Source organism: Oncorhynchus clarkii, unplaced genomic scaffold, assembly GCF_045791955.1.
Source record: "Oncorhynchus clarkii lewisi isolate Uvic-CL-2024 unplaced genomic scaffold, UVic_Ocla_1.0 unplaced_contig_4448_pilon_pilon, whole genome shotgun sequence".
Taxonomy (NCBI): domain Eukaryota; kingdom Metazoa; phylum Chordata; class Actinopteri; order Salmoniformes; family Salmonidae; genus Oncorhynchus; species Oncorhynchus clarkii.
This window is the reverse complement of record NW_027260868.1, coordinates 189,514-208,192: the sequence shown is the minus strand read 5'-3', so window position 1 is coordinate 208,192 and position 18,679 is coordinate 189,514. Positions and strand designations below refer to the sequence as shown.

General features: G+C 42.4%; 2 protein-coding genes across 3 annotated transcripts; one reads left to right on the top strand and one right to left on the bottom strand.

The window, feature by feature from the left end:
- The first annotated feature begins 515 nt into the window (after positions 1-515).
- LOC139402002 (cyclin-dependent kinase 4 inhibitor D-like) lies at positions 516-2,123 on the top strand. The gene is made up of 3 exons (XM_071146045.1): positions 516-647; positions 985-1,154; positions 1,605-2,123. Exons 2-3 carry the CDS (start codon positions 1,011-1,013, stop codon positions 1,995-1,997), a joined length of 537 nt encoding a protein of 178 aa, XP_071002146.1. The 5' UTR covers positions 516-647; positions 985-1,010; the 3' UTR covers positions 1,998-2,123.
- Positions 2,124-9,290: 7,167 nt separating this feature from the next.
- On the bottom strand, positions 9,291-17,707 carry LOC139402000 (volume-regulated anion channel subunit LRRC8C-like). Of its 2 annotated transcripts, XM_071146042.1 has the most exons (4): positions 17,431-17,707; positions 14,533-14,681; positions 12,164-12,297; positions 9,291-11,895 (listed from the first exon to the last, which is right to left on the bottom strand). In XM_071146042.1, exons 2-4 carry the CDS (start codon positions 14,671-14,673, stop codon positions 9,714-9,716), a joined length of 2,457 nt encoding a protein of 818 aa, XP_071002143.1. In that variant the 5' UTR covers positions 14,674-14,681; positions 17,431-17,707; the 3' UTR covers positions 9,291-9,713. The 2 variants fall into 2 exon arrangements, with proteins under 2 accessions (XP_071002143.1, XP_071002144.1); XM_071146043.1 differs by lacking the exons at positions 14,533-14,681; positions 17,431-17,707 and adding an exon at positions 12,995-13,075.
- Positions 17,708-18,679: the final 972 nt, after the last annotated feature.

The following is an 18,679-nucleotide window of genomic DNA, read 5'->3' as shown; positions in this document are numbered from 1 at the left end:
TGGGGTTGTTTTTCTTGTGTATTATTACATTTAATGAACAAAACATTTTAGCTATGAATGTATTGTTTTATATCATCCAAAATGCTAGCTGCTATTTTAGCCAAAGTATATAAAATCCCATATCAAACGTTTTTCACACCCGCGTTTTAATGACACAACTGTCAATCGCGGGCATTTGAGAATGATTTCTTCAATAACCCGCCTTTTTTTCTACATGACTTTGGAGACTTACTATCAAATGTCTGACTTTGGACATTTACTATAACATTTTAGAAATGTGAATGAATGTACTTTGAAGACATCAACGTCCGCAAAATTGCCCGCCTTCTACGCTATGGCTTCTCATTGGTCGACTCAACTGTTACCACAGTGATACTGTAGCAACCAGTGACTGTATGGTGGCAACCAAGTCATTACTCCACCCACCTCGCCATTCAACGCGCTGATTGGTCGAGATACGTTCTGTCCAATGTTTGTAAATGTTGGTTGGGTAAACGGTAACGTAGTTCTCAGCGCGCAAATTAAAGGTCCTGCAGCCTTCAAAGTTATTCAACATTTACCTGCTGTGATTTATTTCAAAAGTATCTCGGAAAAAAGGACAGAAAAGAAGAGCCTGTAACGGTCGGGATCATTTCAAATCAGACAAGGTAACTAACTACCTTTTCATATGAGTTTTGATTCCCCTTTGAGACTGCTAGCTACTAGCTAGCATTCTTATCCTGTGCTACTAGCTAGAATTGGGCTCCATAATTTCGAAGAAATAACGTTGTGAAGTGTGTGTAATATATATATATGCATTTTTTCTCACTATAATGTGTTAGTTGAACTACTCGCAACTAGCTTGCTAACGTTTGCTGGTTGGGGATAAATGATAGTGAGCTAGCTAACGAGACGAACTGGCTAGCGTTGATAGACTAGAACAGTTGATTACAATTAGATACTGGGTAGCTACTCAGCTAGCTATTTCTTCTATTCATATTTTAGGGAGAAAATATAGAAATCCGTCCACAATGGTCCTGAGTCAGAGTGATGCGGCCAAGAGCCTGACCGCTGCCGCAGCCAAGGGAAATACGGACGAGGTCAGGAGGATGCTAGGGCCGGAATGCAGAGTGCACCCCGATACTGTCAATCAATTTGGAAAGACCGCTCTACAGGTAACCAACTTCCTCATTGAACTTTCATTGTGTCCTAGCCTGTAATATTTCGACTCAAACTGTGTTGGCTTTGAATGTAGTATAGGTAGCTAACTAAGTCTGTGTGAGAGGGAGACAACAACAGAGCTGTCAGCCCATGGTTGCTTCCTCAGAATGGTTTCTTATACCTTGTTTGAATGAAATGCAGTGAAAACCAGAGTTTAACCATTTTCTTTGAAGCATTAAGTAACAACCTTGTCTATTGCTCATTAATAGCTAAAGTGTTGGACAACAGTTCTGACAAATGTACCTAACCTAGCTACTTATATCCTTTATAATTACCCTACATACAATTAAATTGTTACAATCCCATGAACTCTCTCCCACTAGGCCTATATCAAACACTGCATCATGTGATGAATAACATTTGATAACGCCCTCTAACGTCAAGTCTCCTTCTGTTCTCCCTAGGTGATGATGATGGGCAACTCCAACGTGGCCAGCTTACTGTTGGAGCACGGAGCCGACCCAAATATCACAGACCGGCGAGGAGTCTCACCGGCACATGATGCGGCACGCACTGGCTTCGTGGACACACTCCGGGTTCTGGTGGAGTTCGGCGCGTCAGTCAACAGGCCAGACCACACCGGCACCCTACCCATCCACATCGCTGTCCGAGAGGGCTACCGGGACGTCATTGAGTTCCTTGCACCTCTCTCCAACCTGAAACACCCCAACACCAGTGGAGAGACAGCTGTTGACCTCGCCCGAGCCTCATCGTCATGTACACCGGACGTGGTAGAGCTTCTAGAGAGACAGCTGGAGTCTAAAGTGTTCTCTCACTCCCCACCTCTCCCTCTTTAGGAGTTAGATGGGCTCTACCACCAACCCCCCACCCCCTCTCTATGCCAAATTGGATGGTTCATAGACTCCCCTTCTACACTCTCCTCTCAAAACCTGGTGACTTGAATTCATTGATGTAAAGTATGATTTTTAGTAACTGGTCGAGGTTGACTTGTGTTTACCGTCCTGTTTTGGCAGCTTATGGAAGAATAAGTATGGTGGACATTATTTGGACACCATTTTTGCACAGAGCAAAGCACCTTTTGATGGTAAATTTGACCTCTTCCCCCCCCTTTGATTCAGGAGTGCACACTTGTACATGGCTTTATTATTGAGTGTTTGTGATGACTTATATTGCATTATTATTCCTCACTGTGAAGGAAATTGAACTGTTTATGATTTTTTTCCAAACTTTGATATTTTGACTTGACATGGTGTATCCCATGATGACTGCATTGCATGGTAGTTGTGTTTATCTTTGAAAACTTGTCTTTTATTAGGCATATTTAGAATTTTTGGGAATTTTACATGTATTTATTTATTGAAAATATTCATATGAACTTTTTGTAAATAGCTACATTGTCGGTTTTGTTTTTTTGAGATGTTATTTATATACAAATACTATTGAAAATGAAAAAATTAAGTATTCATTCCTTCTTGGAAGACTGAAGCACAAAATAAAGTGTTTAACTTGACCTTTTTTGTTTCTATTCTATGGGACTTAGCTAAAGAGTTACTGTTGGTAAAATAGCAACAACAGGTTATACAATTAGAATTATGTCTGACTATTAAAATTCAGAATCTTGATCAAAAGAATCTTCTATATTATTACAAGCATGAAGTCCATATTCAAGAATTTGAGGACAAGTGCAGTTCTCTATTGTGGCCACAGGAGGTCACTATCCAACTAGAGTTGAGCCAAGAAGGGAGGCAAACCCATAGAGATGGACTTATCTTTAGATCTGTGTCATTATAGCGTCTGTGATAGGGAAAGGGGAGTACCTAGTCAGTTGTCCAACTGAATGTATTAAACTAAAATGTGTCTTCCGCATTTAACCCAACCCCTCTGAATCAGAGAGGTGTGGGGGGCTGCTGTAATCGACATCCAAGGTGCCCGGGGAACAGTGGGTTAACTGCCTTGCTCAGGGGCAGAATGACAGATTTTTACCTTGTCAGCTTGCGGATTCGATCCAGCAATCTTCCAGTTACTGGCCCAACACTCTAACCACTAGGCTACCTGTGGCAGTGCTATTGAAGCTACAGCCCATGGGAATCCCCACCCAGTTGACTTCTTTAAAATGGTGGGAGCCCTCAATGGCAAAGTTCATGCTGAAACGGGTTATATCCATGAGTCTTCTGTATCTCTACGGGCAAACCTGACTAGGTGGAGGTGTCCCCATAACACTTTTGAGATAACGTGGTGGTTTTGTGCAATTTCAAGAATCTTCACAAATTCATATGATTATAGACAGAAAATGTTTTAAGGCTTAAGAGTCTTCTCTTCATGACTGTCATGCCTTTCTATAGTAAACCCAGTCAGTTGTGTTATTCATCTATTGTATTGGCATTTCTAAAAAAAACATCTTACATGAGGCCTTTTGACACTGCATTCTCTTAACTCTGGGCTAAGGAGGCTGTTACAGAGATAGAGTACACTTCTAGATCGAGTACTTTACCTAAAGTAACATTGTCCATTGTATTCTGTTTTGCACTCATGAGTGTTAACTCCAAGGTGAGTCAACAAGGACATTTCTAATGACTCCACGATGGAATGTACTACACAGAGAAAACACAAAGGTAACAGCAGATACCTGGACATATACTCACGGGCGCATGCACACAGGGATGAATGAAGGCCCTGTTTGGTTAAGAGCTGTCCAGGCAGTTTACCCAAGCCCAGGCATAGAAGGGCACATAGAAGGGCACTGCCTGGCACAATGGATGTGTTGTTTTCCTACAGTGTGTGCCACAAGCCAAAATTCACCTAACAAAACATCCTTATCACTTGTTCTCTTGAGAATGGGGGGAAATAATCTCATCCTAGACCTGTGCCTATGGCTAACCTGTATTTTGGGTTGAAATAGTGCTTAAGCAGTATGGTGACATAATGATAATGTTATGATAACAATGACCTTTCCTAGTCTGTCTACCAGTAGGTTAAGCTATCATTCCACTCCTTGCAACTCCTTGTCATGCTAAACCATCTTTGCCATATGACACAGAGAACAAGGAGTGGAACGTTAAACAGACTGGTACCCATGCTAGACCTTTCCATCATACCGGTTCAATTTCTGTATATTTAGCATGCATGATGAAGTAATATAATGAGTCATTATGAGCTTATCACATCTGTTAGGATAGGAAACATTGACACAGTATTGCCTCCCAGATATAGCCTGGTCCCAGATCTGTTTGTGCCGTCTTGCCAACGCCTATGGTCATTATCACGCCAATGACAATAGGCATTAACAACACAGCACAATCAGATCTGGAACCAGGCTATCCCAGATATACAACACGCTGAGTAACTTAAATCACACAATTGGTAAACATTTCTCAAGTTTGCTGGAATTAAATTATATTGCTGGGAGGCAAATAGAGGAAGTATCTTAGAGGAGATGAGATCAACTCCTATTTGTGTAAATATTGCATTAGGATGACCAGACCTGTTGGCTGGTACACACCGAAACAAACATAACATGATACGCATTGAGACTTCTGCTCGTGCTCTACTTGCTAAGCAGCACAGTTTAGAGTCAACACCCATCCTATTACTCCTTCCAGGAACAATCCCTAGCCCCTCCTGTGTAGATCTGATAGTGATTTGTTAGGTGTAAACAATACAGTAAGAACTCCACCCAGCCTATCAAAAGGCCAGAAGACGCAATTACCATACTTTGTGCACCTATCGAATTCTATCAGCTCTACCGGAGTGTCTGGGCCAGAGGTTAGGGCTCCGTTAGGGCTTGTCTATGGCTCTGTCTCGGGGGTTATTAAACTGGGTTGTGTCTGACTAATCCTGGACGTCATTTCCAAACTCCAGATCAACCTTTAACTGACACTACTGCCTGAAAGGGAAAGGAAATGATTGGCAGAGTAGAGTGGGACGCGTGTGTGTGTGCATGTGCATACCAAGGACACACTGGTGTGACAAACAGTGCTGTCTGCACACCTTTGGAAATTTCCACTGGCTGCTCTCTCTCTCTATCCACTCCCCCATCTTCCAACCTAGCCTACTCCCCTACTGTAGCTCCAGCATGAACAGGGAAGTGCAGTTTTCCCCCATTGGCCTTGTCTGTGATTGTGAGTGTGTGGGCTGGCCTGTGTGATTAGGTATTACTGAGGTATGTATGTTCCTGGCTTGGCTGATATGAACGCTTGTTATGGAGACAAAAGGCAGGGCAAGACTGGGCTCCTTCTACAGGAGGAGAAACACAACACACTGACAATAGGAACGCTTTGGTGTTTGTGTGTTAACATGGCTCTGTCTGACCCAGTCCATTGTGGCATTGTGCAGTAACTTGCATCTGTAAATAATCAGATCAATGGCCTGATGCCTTTTGTACATGTCTGTGTGTTCTAAACTGCCCCCTGATACCTCCTAGCAGTGTTGTAGTACTCCAGTCTAGGACTGTGACTCGACTTGGACTCAACCAGTGGGGAATTGGACTTGGACTCGACCAGTAGTGACTGTCAGAAAAAGTATCTTGCTGCATAATTGAACATACTGTACTAGCTACAACAGCAAATGTTAGAGAGCTGTGTTATCTAGTTATCCTTACAATGTGAAACATATTAACAGATTTGACATTTAAACATTTTTTGAACCGCAGCTTTTAGCAATACCAAGGGACTCGTGACTCAAGTATAAAGAACTTGCAGTCAAGGTTTAGTGACTTGACTACATCCCTGCCTTCTAGTACTATCACTATAGTATAATACTTTAGTAAGGTATGCAACCTGTTGAAAGAGCTGAGTCCTCATACTGATACAGTATTACTACAGTATAGTACTGTCAGCTGAATCCTCATACTGCTACAGTATTACTGCAGTATAGTACTGTCAGCTGACTCCTCATACTGATACAGTATTACTACAGTATAGTACTGTCAGCTGACTCCTCATACTGATACAGTATTACTACAGTATGGTACTGTCAGCTGACTCCTCATACTGATACAGTATTACTACAGTATAGTACTGTCAGCTGACTCCTCATACTGCTACAGTATTACTACAGTATAGTACTGTCAGCTGACTCCTCATACTGATACAGTATTACTGCAGTATAGTACTGTCAGCTGACTCCTCATACTGATACAGTATTACTACAGTATAGTACTGTCAGCTGACTCCTCATACTGATACAGTATTACTACAGTATAGTACTGTCAGCTGACTCCTCATACTGCTACAGTATTACTACAGTATGGTACTGTCAGCTGACTCCTCATACTGCTACAGTATTACTACAGTATTGTACTGTCAGCTGACTCATACTGATACAGTATTACTACAGTATAGTACTGTCAGCTGACTCCTCATACTGATACAGTATTACTGCAGTATAGTACTGTCAGCTGACTCCTCATACTGATACAGTATTACTACAGTATAGTACTGTCAGCTGACTCCTCATACTGATACAGTATTACTACAGTATAGTACTGTCAGCTGACTCCTCATACTGATACAGTATTACTACAGTATAGTACTGTCAGCTGACTCCTCATACTGATACAGTATTACTCCAGTATAGTACTGTCAGCTGACTCCTCATACTGATACAGTATTACTACAGTATAGTACTGTCAGCTGACTCCTCATACTGATACAGTATTACTACAGTATAGTACTGTCAGCTGACTCCTCATACTGATACAGTATTACTACAGTATGGTACTGTCAGTTGACTCCTCATACTGCTACAGTATTACTACAGTATAGTACTGTCAGCTGACTCCTCATACTGATACAGTATTACTCCAGTATAGTACTGTCAGCTGACTCCTCATACTGCTACAGTATTACTACAGTATTGTACTGTCAGCTGACTCCTCATACTGCTACAGTATTACTACAGTATAGAACTGTCAGCTGACTCCTCATACTGCTACAGTATTACTACAGTATAGTACTGTCAGCTGACTCCTCATACTGCTACAGTATTACTACAGTATAGAACTGTCAGCTGACTCCTCATACTGCTACAGTAGTACTACAGTATAGTACTGTCAGCTGACTCCTCATACTGCTACAGTATTACTACAGTATAGTACTGTCAGCTGACTCCTCATACTGCTACAGTATTACTACAGTATAGTACTGTCAGCTGACTCCTCATACTGATACAGTATTACTGCAGTATAGTACTGTCAGCTGACTCCTCATACTGCTACAGTATTACTACAGTATAGTACTGTCAGCTGACTCCTCATACTGATACAGTATTACTACAGTATAGTACTGTCAGCTGACTCCTCATACTGCTACAGTATTACTACAGTATAGTACTGTCAGCTGACTCCTCATACTGCTACAGTATTACTACAGTATAGTACTGTCAGCTGACTCCTCATACTGATACAGTATTACTACAGTATAGTACTGTCAGCTGACTCCTCATACTGATACAGTATTACTACAGTATAGTACTGTCAGCTGACTCCTCATACTGATACAGTATTACTACAGTATAGTACTGTCAGCTGACTCCTCATACTGCTACAGTATTACTACAGTATAGTACTGTCAGCTGACTCCTCATACTGATACAGTATTACTACAGTATAGTACTGTCAGCTGACTCCTCATACTGCTACAGTATTACTACAGTATAGTACTGTCAGCTGACTCCTCATACTGCTACAGTATTACTACAGTATAGAACTGTCAGATGACTCCTCATACTGCTACAGTATTACTACAGTATAGTACTGTCAGCTGACTCCTCATACTGCTACAGTATTACTACAGTATAGTAATGTCAGCTGACTCCTCATACTGATACAGTATTACTACAGTATGGTACTGTCAGCTGACTCCTCATACTGATACAGTATTACTCCAGTATAGTACTGTCAGCTGACTCCTCATACTGCTACAGTATTACTACAGTATAGTACTGTCAGCTGACTCCTCATACTGCTACAGTATTACTACAGTATAGAACTGTCAGATGACTCCTCATACTGCTACAGTATTACTACAGTATAGTACTGTCAGCTGACTCCTCATACTGCTACAGTATTACTACAGTATAGTACTGTGTACAACCCTTTATAGCGCTGACCTTAGATTCAGCCTTCGTTTATTTCTTAACGTTGGTTGTGTGACTCACAAGCTGAAAATGTAGTCAAAAAAGGGATGACAACAACAAAGGAATAAGGAAGCTTCACTTGGGTCCACGTCATTCACTCATTACAGGTGGATTGTAAAAACGTTGTGAAATACATTTGTGCATTGCCTACCAGTGTCATCATTGTGTTGTTGTGGTGTACTACATTGTAAAATAACACGTTTCACTTTGTGAATGCACTGCAGTGTATCATAATGAAGCTTACAGTATTACTGTATATGATTCGCTAGTTGAATTGGCCTCCATCTAGTTTCAACTGATATGCATAAAACACAATGAAAAACATTCATTCAATGAGTTACTCTCCAAGTCACTCAGTTAATGTGGGAAAAGGTCAAACTCCCAAGGCACCGGCATTGAAAAGATTTCACTCTGCGTTTGTCACATCTCCATGACAGTGGTACAAGAACCCTTTGTGCTGTATGAAACAACCAGTTGATCAGGATACAGGATCCCCATCCATTTTCCCCTCTGGCTGGATGCAACTGAAGTTCTCTCTTTAGAGATCTCAGAAATATATGATTCCTCTAGCCGTACACCACTAATCTAGCAGGTAAATAAATTGAACAAGAGAGGTATAATCTTTGAGAAGAGAGAAACTGATACTTAGATGTTTCCCTCCCACTACCTTGTATCATGTATGTTCATATCACCCTCCATCCTTTCTATGGCATAAAACAGTAACTCACTTTGCCAGTTTATCTCTGTAAACCTAAGGCTCTAATCAATCCATATCATGGAAATTCAGAGTTAGTGGAGGCTGCATTCACGGTAAACTTTGCATTGGTCAGCTCAATCGGGAATAACCTTTACAGTATTTCTAGTGTGCAATACACTTCAGTGATACAGATTGAATAGTGCCCTTAACAAGCCTGATGTCCAAGCCACCAGCAAGTTAAATGAACAAAGAGAATCATATGACATACGCTTTAAGGATGACATTTCATCAAGGACAATTTGATAGACATCTTTGTATTAAAAAACATGTTTAAAAGTACAGTCATGGCAATAAGTAGGTGAACATGATTTGAAGAGGATTTGACCAAAATATATTATATTTGCTAATTATTCTATTGCTATACTGTATGTCCCTCCAAAAGGTCCTTTCTTGAACCTTATATGCTACGGTATGTCCATAGTTCCGTCCTTACATGTCCTCTCGTACTTTTGGGCTCTTATTTGCCTTTAAAAAAGTGAATCCCTCATGTCCTCAAAACTGCAAACCCAACCAGAGGTCCAATCCTTTCCCACAGAGCTGACATCTCTGACCAATCAAGTGCAACCAAACCTGACCCTTTAGCCTATCTCTCAATTGTTGTCAGCGGCCTATGCACCAGGAGGAGTAAAAAGCCCTTTAAAGTAAGCAAAGTAACTGTCTCTCAACTGTCTTTCATCCTGCTCCGTACATCCGACGGCAGTAGATCCAGCAGGTTGTCCTCTACCACAAGATTACTGGTCTTCAAAAGGGGACAGTCCCCTATCTCCGGCGGTAGAGAGTCTAGTCTGTTCCCCTTGAGCTCCAGGCGCACTAGCTGGGCCAAGTTAGCCACCCTGGGGCTAAGCGAGAGCAGGCAGTTGTTTCCCAACGCCAGAGTCTTGAGCCTCTTGCAGGAGAACAGCTCCTCCGGCAGCTGTTCCAGGGAGTTAAAGGCTGCTGAGAAGAACTGGAGACTCTGGAGTATCCCTACCTCGGCTGGTAGCGACGTGAGCTGGTTGTGGGACAGGTTCAAGTGCCGGAGCTTGGTGCAGTAGAAGAGACGTGACGGAAGTTTCCGGAGCTTGTTCCAACTGACGTTCAGCGTCTCTAAGGACTTCAGCTTAGCAATGTGCTCAGGGATGTAGGTGATGCCGTTGTGCCAGAGACGAAGAGTTACCAGGCGCCGGCAATGTTGTAGACTCAAGATCTCCTCTACTGTCGTCAGCTTGTTTTCCTTCAGGTCCAGTTCCTGCAGGCTTGACAGGCTGAAGACCGCGCTGGGGATGCGCTCCAGCTCACATCCTATCAGCTCCAGAGAGGCCAGGTTGGTCAACTTCTTTAGGCTGCTGAAGGCTTGTAGTTTGAGGCCCTCATTATAGATGCAGAGACGCTGGAGGTTGACTGCCACATCCCCAACACTCGGAGGGATCTTGGTTAGGCGGCTGCGAAGCGTCAGGACTCTTAGAGCTTTGAGTTCTCTCAGGGAGTCTAAGGTTGCACTGCGGGAGAGTTCGTGGGTCAAAGTGCCACTCAGGTGGAGCTCTTCGAGACTCTGAAGTGTGTACATCCACATTGGTACCTGCTCCAGTCCTTCAAAGGCTAGCCGGAGGACCTTGAGGTTCTCTCTGAGGTGGGTCAGGGCAGCCAGCTGGAGCTTGGCAGGGCAGTGGATGAGGGACAGCTCCTGGAGAGAACCTAGCTGGATTACACTGGAGGAAATAGTCACGTTGTTTAGCAGCTCCAGTTTGAGAGATTCCACTTCAGGGACATCGAAGACGGTGTCAGGGAGACCCGGGAGCATGAAGAGATGGAGTTCCTGACGGTTGTCGGCGTTCCGGGAGAGGCGTCCCCGCAGCTTCTTGCCTGGCCACTCGTGGTTGAGGTTGACCTGGCGAAGACGGCTCTCGCTGACCTCGGAGAGGAAGACGGCGAAGCGTTTGGAGTAGAGCGCATCATACTGGTCGCTGAGATGGAGGAGGAACGCAAAGTCGTTCTTGACGTCTGGGATGTCGTTGATACCCGTCTCCAGCCTAACATGCTCAAAGGAGTACTCTTTAAGAGGTCGATGGAAGAGCCAATAGAGGGTGTAGATGCACAGAAGTCCGTAGACTCCCACAAAGCAGATGTAACAGTAGCACAGCTTGGAGAAGAGGTGGGCTTTGGTGTGGTTGCAGCAGTAGATTTCGAAGCCGGTCAGCTCCGGAGGAACTGAGCAACGAACTACAATCTCAATGTTGGGGACCAATGCAGCGCTGTAACAGGTGATGAGGACGAACTTGAAGACCTTGAGGGAGGTCTGGAGAACGTACATCAGATAGAGCAGATCCGCCTCCTCCACATGCGTTCTGAACTTCTTCACCTTCTCGAACAGAGCTTTAGCCTGCTCCCCTTCCTTCCTGTCCAAGAGTGAATCCGCTGGCTGTAGTTCCGGGTTCTTCTTCTCTGGATTTGACTTGATGGACGACTGCCGGAGAAGTCCCACCATCTCCTCCTCCGCCCCTGGCTCACTGTCCGGCGAGGCAGCGAACGCCGATGCCATCGACTTCGAAATGGTGTTCTTCCTCCATATCACCATCTTTTCCTCGCCACGCTCCTCAGACACCTCACTCAGCGCCCGGGTGGTCCATGGCGAGTCGAAACACTTCCCCAGGATGGTGACAAAGATCTCGATCTTGGATGACGTCCCAGGGAACTTGAACCAGAAGCTGCTGGCCACCATGAAGATCAATGTGTGGATTACCACCAGGTAGGGGAAGTACTTGCCGTACCAGTGCACGGCTCGTTCGTAGCAGTAATGGTTGACGAAGATGTACTGGTGGATGTCAAGGTTGTTCTTGCGTCCGTACACCTCCCGGATGATAGGGCTGTAAAAGAAGAATTTGGATAGTCCCTCTGTAGATGCTGTACAGACTATCAGTAACATTTCAACTAACTATCTACTGACCTCGCTCTAACCCAAAAACTATACTCTAAACGTAAACCTTATTCTAAACCTAACCCTAACCTTAGCAAGAAGTTGCTTATCAACAGATCCAAACTATCCAAATAGACATGTGTCTTTTTGCTTTATCTGGCCACCAGATTTCCCACCTTAGGAGCTAGGATTCTAACCTCTACCTCTAGGCTACCTACCTGACGGGCTTGACTAAGGTATGGTGCTCCCATGTCTCGTTCTCGCCGTGGCTGCGGATGTGGCTGCAATCGATGGCCTCTGGAGTTGAGCTGGAGAAATGGCTGGGAAGGCAGGAGATCTTCTCCTGGGTGAGCTATGATGGAGAGAGGGAGGGAAAAAGAGAAAGAGAAGAAGAGTGAGTGCTATTGGAAAGATTAGGCAATGGAACAACATGCAGAGTAGCCACCTACATAACATAAGGCTTAGATTTTTGGGATCTATTTCTTTCCTGTTCCAGCTGATATCTAACAGACATGGGTTCAAATAGTATTTGTTTTCTTTCAAATACCGTTTGAACCCAGGTGTGATATCAACCAATGATTAGGATCGTGTGATGAGAAGATGACATACTAAATACGGAGTTAGTGACCTGATTCCAGGGGAAACATTGGTCGATTTAGCAGCGGCAGTGCTAAATACATATAGGGAAAACACTAGTTAATGTGTCTCTCTTTTCCCTTCCCACTTGGAGGTCACCACCACTGATAAGAATGCTTTGTTACGTGGCAGGAGGAGATTTAAACAGGACACACTAATCAAATCTAAAATGTTTTCATTATCCAGGGCCAAATGCTTTCTATATGGGATTGTACATTAATTTACTTTTTAAGTTGTCCTCACATATCACTAATAACAGGTAAACTTATTCAGGTAAAAGTATATTTCATTTACATAAAGTAAGTAATGCCAAGTATTTTTATTTCATATACTGTAGGCACTCCTATTCTTATCGCTACAGGCTACACACCGACAACATCTGTCAAGATCCAACAGTTCCATTAGGTGCTTACATTCAGCTGTTGCAATAATGCCCCGGGGGCTAATCTGCTATGTGCTTTAAAGACGCACTCCAGCTATCTTTTGATTTTTTCCTGTTGAAAAACAATATCCGAAGAATAAATACAGTAATATACACACACTTAAAGGTAAAAAAAAATTAATGTTTTGAACAAAATAGTATTTTTTTTAGACAAAACTGCAAACTTCAATAATTACCCTGACTGATGTCATCGGCCTCCATAGCCTTAAGAAGTAAAGGTGCTGAGGGTGCTACAGCACCCACTGATAAATCACAACAAAAAAACGACAAATATTCTAAGAAAAATACCCCCCCTCCGATTAGAACGGTGCCTTACGAATGCTTGACTTTCTCAGGTGGGTCAGCCTGAATTTAAAATGGATTAAATTGAGATTGTTTGGTCACTAGCCTACACACAATACTCCATGTCAAAGTGGAATTGTTTTATTTTTCTTACAAATGAAGTAAAAATGAAAATCTGAAATGTCTTGAGTCAATAAGCATTCAAACCCTTTGTTATGGCAAGCCTAAATAAATTCAGGAGTACAAATCTGCTTAACAAGTCACATAACTCACATGGACTCACTCTGTGTGCAATAATAGTGTTTAACATGATTTTGGAATGACTACCTCATCTCTGTGCCCCACACATCCAATTATCTCTAAGGTCCCTCAGTCGTGCAGTGAATTTCAAACACAGATTCAACCATAAAGACCAGGGAGGTTTTCCAATGCCTCACAAAGAAGGGCACCTATTGGTAGATGGGTAAAAATAAAATAAAAAACAAACATTGAATATCTCTTTGAGCATGGTGATGTTATTAATTACACTTTGGATGGTGTATCAATACACCTAGTCACTACAAAGATACAGGCCTCCTTCCTAACTCAGTTGCCGGAGAAGAAGGAAACCATGAGGCCAATGGTGACTTTAAAACAGTTAGAGTTTAATGGCTGTGGTAGAAAACTGAGGATGGATCAACAACATTGTAGTTACTCCACAATACTAACCTAAATGACAGAGTGACAAGAAGGAAGCCTGTGCAGAATATAAATATTCCAAAACATGCATCTGTTTTGCAACAAGGCACTAAAGTAAAACTGCAAATAAAATGGAAAAGCAATACACTTTTTGTCCTGAATACAAATTGTTATGTTTGGGACAAATTCAATACAACACATTACTGAGTACCACTCTCCATATTTTCAAGCATAGTGGTGGCTGCATCATGTTATGGGTAAACTTGTAATTGTTAAGGACTGGGGAGTTTATCAGGATAAAAATAAATGTAATGGAGCTAAGAACAGGCAAATTCCTAGAGGAAAACCTGGTTCAGTCTGCTTTCCACCAGGCACTGGGAGATGTATTCACCTTTCAGCAGGACAATAACCTAAAACACAAGGCCAACTCTACACTGGAGTTGCTTACCAAGAAGACAGTGAATGTTCCAGTTTTGACTTAAATCTACTCTTCGTTCAATGAAAATGTATACCTTCATTGGTGATTAGTTTGTTTGAGTTTAGTCTTACCTGTAAGGTGCATCCGAACACTCCGATCATGAGCATGGCGATACATAGGTATTCCGAGAACACATCCCACCATGGCTTTAGAACCCGGAACTCGGGGTTCTGTGATGAGGCAAAGTTCCGGAACTCAGTTACTGGTATCATCCTGATCACTGTAGCAAAATGTGGAAGAAGAGAATGCAGAAATAATGACGAAGTGACCAGTTGAGGATTAAACCAAAAATAAGCATATCATAAGCAACATAATGTATGGCTTTAGTTATAGTCACTATATTACAAAATATCCATGTTTAAGGTTATAGTAAGCCTGCCCCACATTAGAAGATGCAGGTTGACGTTTACTGTCATGAATTTTGTCCTGGAGGCAGAACCGAACGATTTCTGCTATATGGGCAAGCTGTAAAGTCAAAATTGACTATATTGCAAAAATGAGCTTTTTGGTCTGTATTTAAAGTTAGGGTTAGGGAGTAGGGTTAGCAGTGTGGTCAAGGTTAGGGTTAAAATCTGATTTTATGTCTTTGTGGCTGTGCCAGATAGTGACCACTCTGCAGAGCTGCCTACAGGGTGCCCCAGTATCTGTGCGTTAGAGACCTCTCTAGCACCCAGGAAGCTCCGATTCAAACTCTCATTCACCAACTCTGCAAGAGTTATAATGTCAAAGTATGTTTGTTACTCACCAAAGAGTTTCGCTGAGCGACTATCTTCTTCTAAGTAAACATTTACAAGCAACCTTTTTTGGAATTGCATACCGGCCGTAACGGGAGTAAATGAAGATAGTTGCTCAGTGAAAATTTGATCAATTTATTAGGTACACCCATCGAGTATTGGGTCGGGCCCCGCTTTGCCTCCAAACGGCCTGACTTTTTCGGTGCATGGCGTTCAATTGTTGCTCAATTGCTATCAAGGGACCTAACATTTGTCAGGAAGAAATTCCCCACACCAGTACACCACCGCCACCAGCCTGTACCGTTGATACCAGGCAGGATGGGGCCATTTTATTTGTTGCACCATTTTCTGTAAACTCTAGACAGTGTCATGCGTGAAAACCCCAGGATGGCGGACGTTTCTGAGATACTGGATCCGGTGCGCCTGGCACCAACGATCATACCACACTCAAAGTTGCTTAGGTCACTCGTTTTGCCCATTCTAATGTTCAATCGGACAGTAACTGAATGCCTCGAATGCCTGTCTGCCTGCTTTATACAGCAAGCCAAGGTCCCGTGACTAACCTCCAGGGTAAGATTCATGACACTAAATGCCAACTTACTTAGAAAACTCATCTGACACAAAGACTGGATTATAAGCAACATGTCTCTACCTGATAATAACCTATAATTTAGGAAGAAAGATTTATTTTGTGTTTTCAAAAGGGGTTGGGGAGGGAATAGAATATGTTTCTCCTGAGGTGTCTCCTACAGTATCTATGAGCCTTGCATGGGAAAACGAGGGGCCGGCCTGTAGCCGGAACTGTAGTCCAAAGTGGCCAAAGTACACTGAACAAAAACATAAACGCAACATGTAAAGTGTTGGTCCCATGTTTCATGAGCTGAAACAAAAGATCCCAGAAATGTTCCTTATGCAATAAAGGCTTATTTCTCTCAAATTTTGTGCACAAATTTGTTTACATCTCTGTTAGTGGGCATTTCTCCTTTGCCAAGACAATCCATCCACCTGACAGGTGAGGCATATCAAGAAGCTGATTAAACCTGTGTGCACACAGGTGCACCGTGTGCTCGGGACAATAAAAGGCCACTCTAAAATGTGCAGTACACAATTCCTAGAAGCTGAAAATGTCCCAGTTCTTCCATGGCCTGCATACACACCAAACATTTCACCCATTGAGCATGTTTGGGATACTCTGGATCAACGTGTACGACAGCGTGTTCCAGTTCCCGTTAATATCCAGCAACTTCGTTCAGCCATTGAAGAGGAGTGGGACAACATTCCACAGGCCACAATCAATAGACTGATCAACTCTATGTGAAGGAGATGTGTCGCACTGCATGAGGCAAATGGTGGTCACACCATATACTGACTGGTTTTCTTATTTAATTTTTATTGATTTATTTAACTAGGCAAGATCCATATCCCTACCTTTTTTTAAATGTATCTGTGAACAACAGATGTATATCTGCATTCCCAGTCATGTGAAATCTATAGATTAGGGCCTAACTCATTTACTTCAATTGACTGATTTCCTGATATGAACTGTAACTCAGTCAAACCTTTGAAATGTTTGCATATTGTGTTTCTATTTTTGTTCGGCATAGTATGACAAGACAACAATGGCTGATCAACAGAGAGGTCTCTAAGGAAAGTGATACAGTTGAGGTAATCATATCTTGGGTGTTTTAAATTCAAGAGGTTCATGACCATTTCCCAACAGGCTTAGTAATTTTGTCTCCCTCGTGTCAGTGTATTTAAAGCAAATTGCCTAGCTAATGACTGAGAATGCAACTATTTCATTCTGAAAACTTGACTTATATTGACCAAAACCATAAACATTTCAACATGCTTTGTGAAAGTAACCTACACTTTTATTGGGTAGCCTGCCTATAACTTATCCTATATTAAAAAAACGGACACTTTATGACTCATGTATTACAGTACACTGCACAATGAATCAGGAAAACACAGCTTATTGCACGAGACAATTTACTTCACAGTTCGTTATGGCTCCTGCCATTCCTTGTGAGAAAAGCATCTGTCAGACAAAATTGAATACACAATTTTCGTTTACAAAAGTATAGGTTTAGACTATGAGTTCACATAATATATTTTCAAAACAATTAATGAGAGTTATTTTTTACGTTAAAATGTATGAAATAAAAAGAATACGTTCAAAAAACCAACAGTTCTCAAATATTTCTGATATGAATTGTTTCAGAGCGGGCAACTTACCTGAGCTCGTGCGAGATCCACGGGGGGGTAGTCCGCGAGTTGCCCTCCTAACAAAAAGTATCAGAACTCTGACCCATCGCTGCCAGTCAAGTCAATTGGCTATTGAGGCGGGGAAATACTTATTGTTTTCGGCTTTTAGTCGATGACAACATGGACCCAAGTTTAAGTTTGAGATAGTTGTTTGAGTGTGAGGTGTCGTTCAGTAGCCTACCACGCCACACAGGATTGTCGAAGTCCATACAGGTAATGCAAGCCTTCCGCCTCCTAAAATTCGTACGACGCATTGACGCTTAATCTTCCTTTGACTGGCCCACCCAGTGACAGTGTGGCAAAAAAAAATCTACGGATGTGTCTATTTTTTGCTTACATAGGCTATTAAATAGGAATGTCACCTTGACATTGATCTAGAATGAAGAGAAGTGCATCATCATTATTATTCAGCATTTTTTGTTTCTTTCTTGGTCTGTATAGTCATGTATATAACTCAACTGCATACTTTTCAATGGAGCCGAGTTGCGGGTCGGCAGAGTGTACCTCCGACTACATTGAGTCAGTATCAGTCGATACTTGCAGAAATGCCCATTCTGTAATGTGTACCTTGTAACTGTTTGGCTTGTGTAACTGCGTTATTTTCTTTGGGTGCTGCAACCAGTAGTTTTTAAAAATAAAAATAGCATTTTACGCGACCTCCACCAAGGGAGCCATTGTTAACAGAGAAGGAACAGCTTAGTTTTGGCAGGGGATGCATAGAATGCCAATTTTATAAAAAACTATGGATTGCAACACCCACTGACAACTCTATAACAATCAGGACAAGAACACGTACACAGTTAGCGTTAAATAATGTATCTTTATAAAATGATCCATAAGACTGGCAGTGCATGCTTGAAGTGGCAAACTTCGAACTCTATTGGAGTTCGCGGCGCAATTTGACAGGCATCACATAAAATGCTATTTTTTGCAAAAACTATAGATTGCAGCACCCAATAACAATAACGCAGATAACCATGCGCAATGCCAAGCGTCGACTGGAGTGGTGTAAAGCTTGCCTCCAATGGACTCTTGAGCAGTGTTCTCTGGAGTGATCACACTTCCACATCTGGCATTACTACTGACGAATCTGGTTTTGGCAGATGCCAGGAGAACGCTACCTGCCCCAAAGCATAGTGCTAACTGTAAAGTTTGGTGGATGAGGAATAATGGTCCGGGGCTGTTTTTCATGGTTCGGGTTAGGCCCTTTACTTCCACT

Coding starts and splice junctions, on each gene's coding strand:
- LOC139402000 (XM_071146042.1), bottom strand. CDS start 14,673: ATGATACCAGTAACTGAGTTCCGGAACTTTGCCTCATCACAGAACCCC. Junction 12,298..14,532: donor TGTTCGGATGCACCTTACAG/GTAAGACTAAAC, acceptor TCTCCATCATAG/CTCACCCAGGAGAAGATCTC. Junction 11,896..12,163: donor ACCTTAGTCAAGCCCGTCAG/GTAGGTAGCCTA, acceptor CTTCTTTTACAG/CCCTATCATCCGGGAGGTGT.
- LOC139402002 (XM_071146045.1), top strand. CDS start 1,011: ATGGTCCTGAGTCAGAGTGATGCGGCCAAGAGCCTGACCGCTGCCGCA. Junction 1,155..1,604: donor TTGGAAAGACCGCTCTACAG/GTAACCAACTTC, acceptor TGTTCTCCCTAG/GTGATGATGATGGGCAACTC.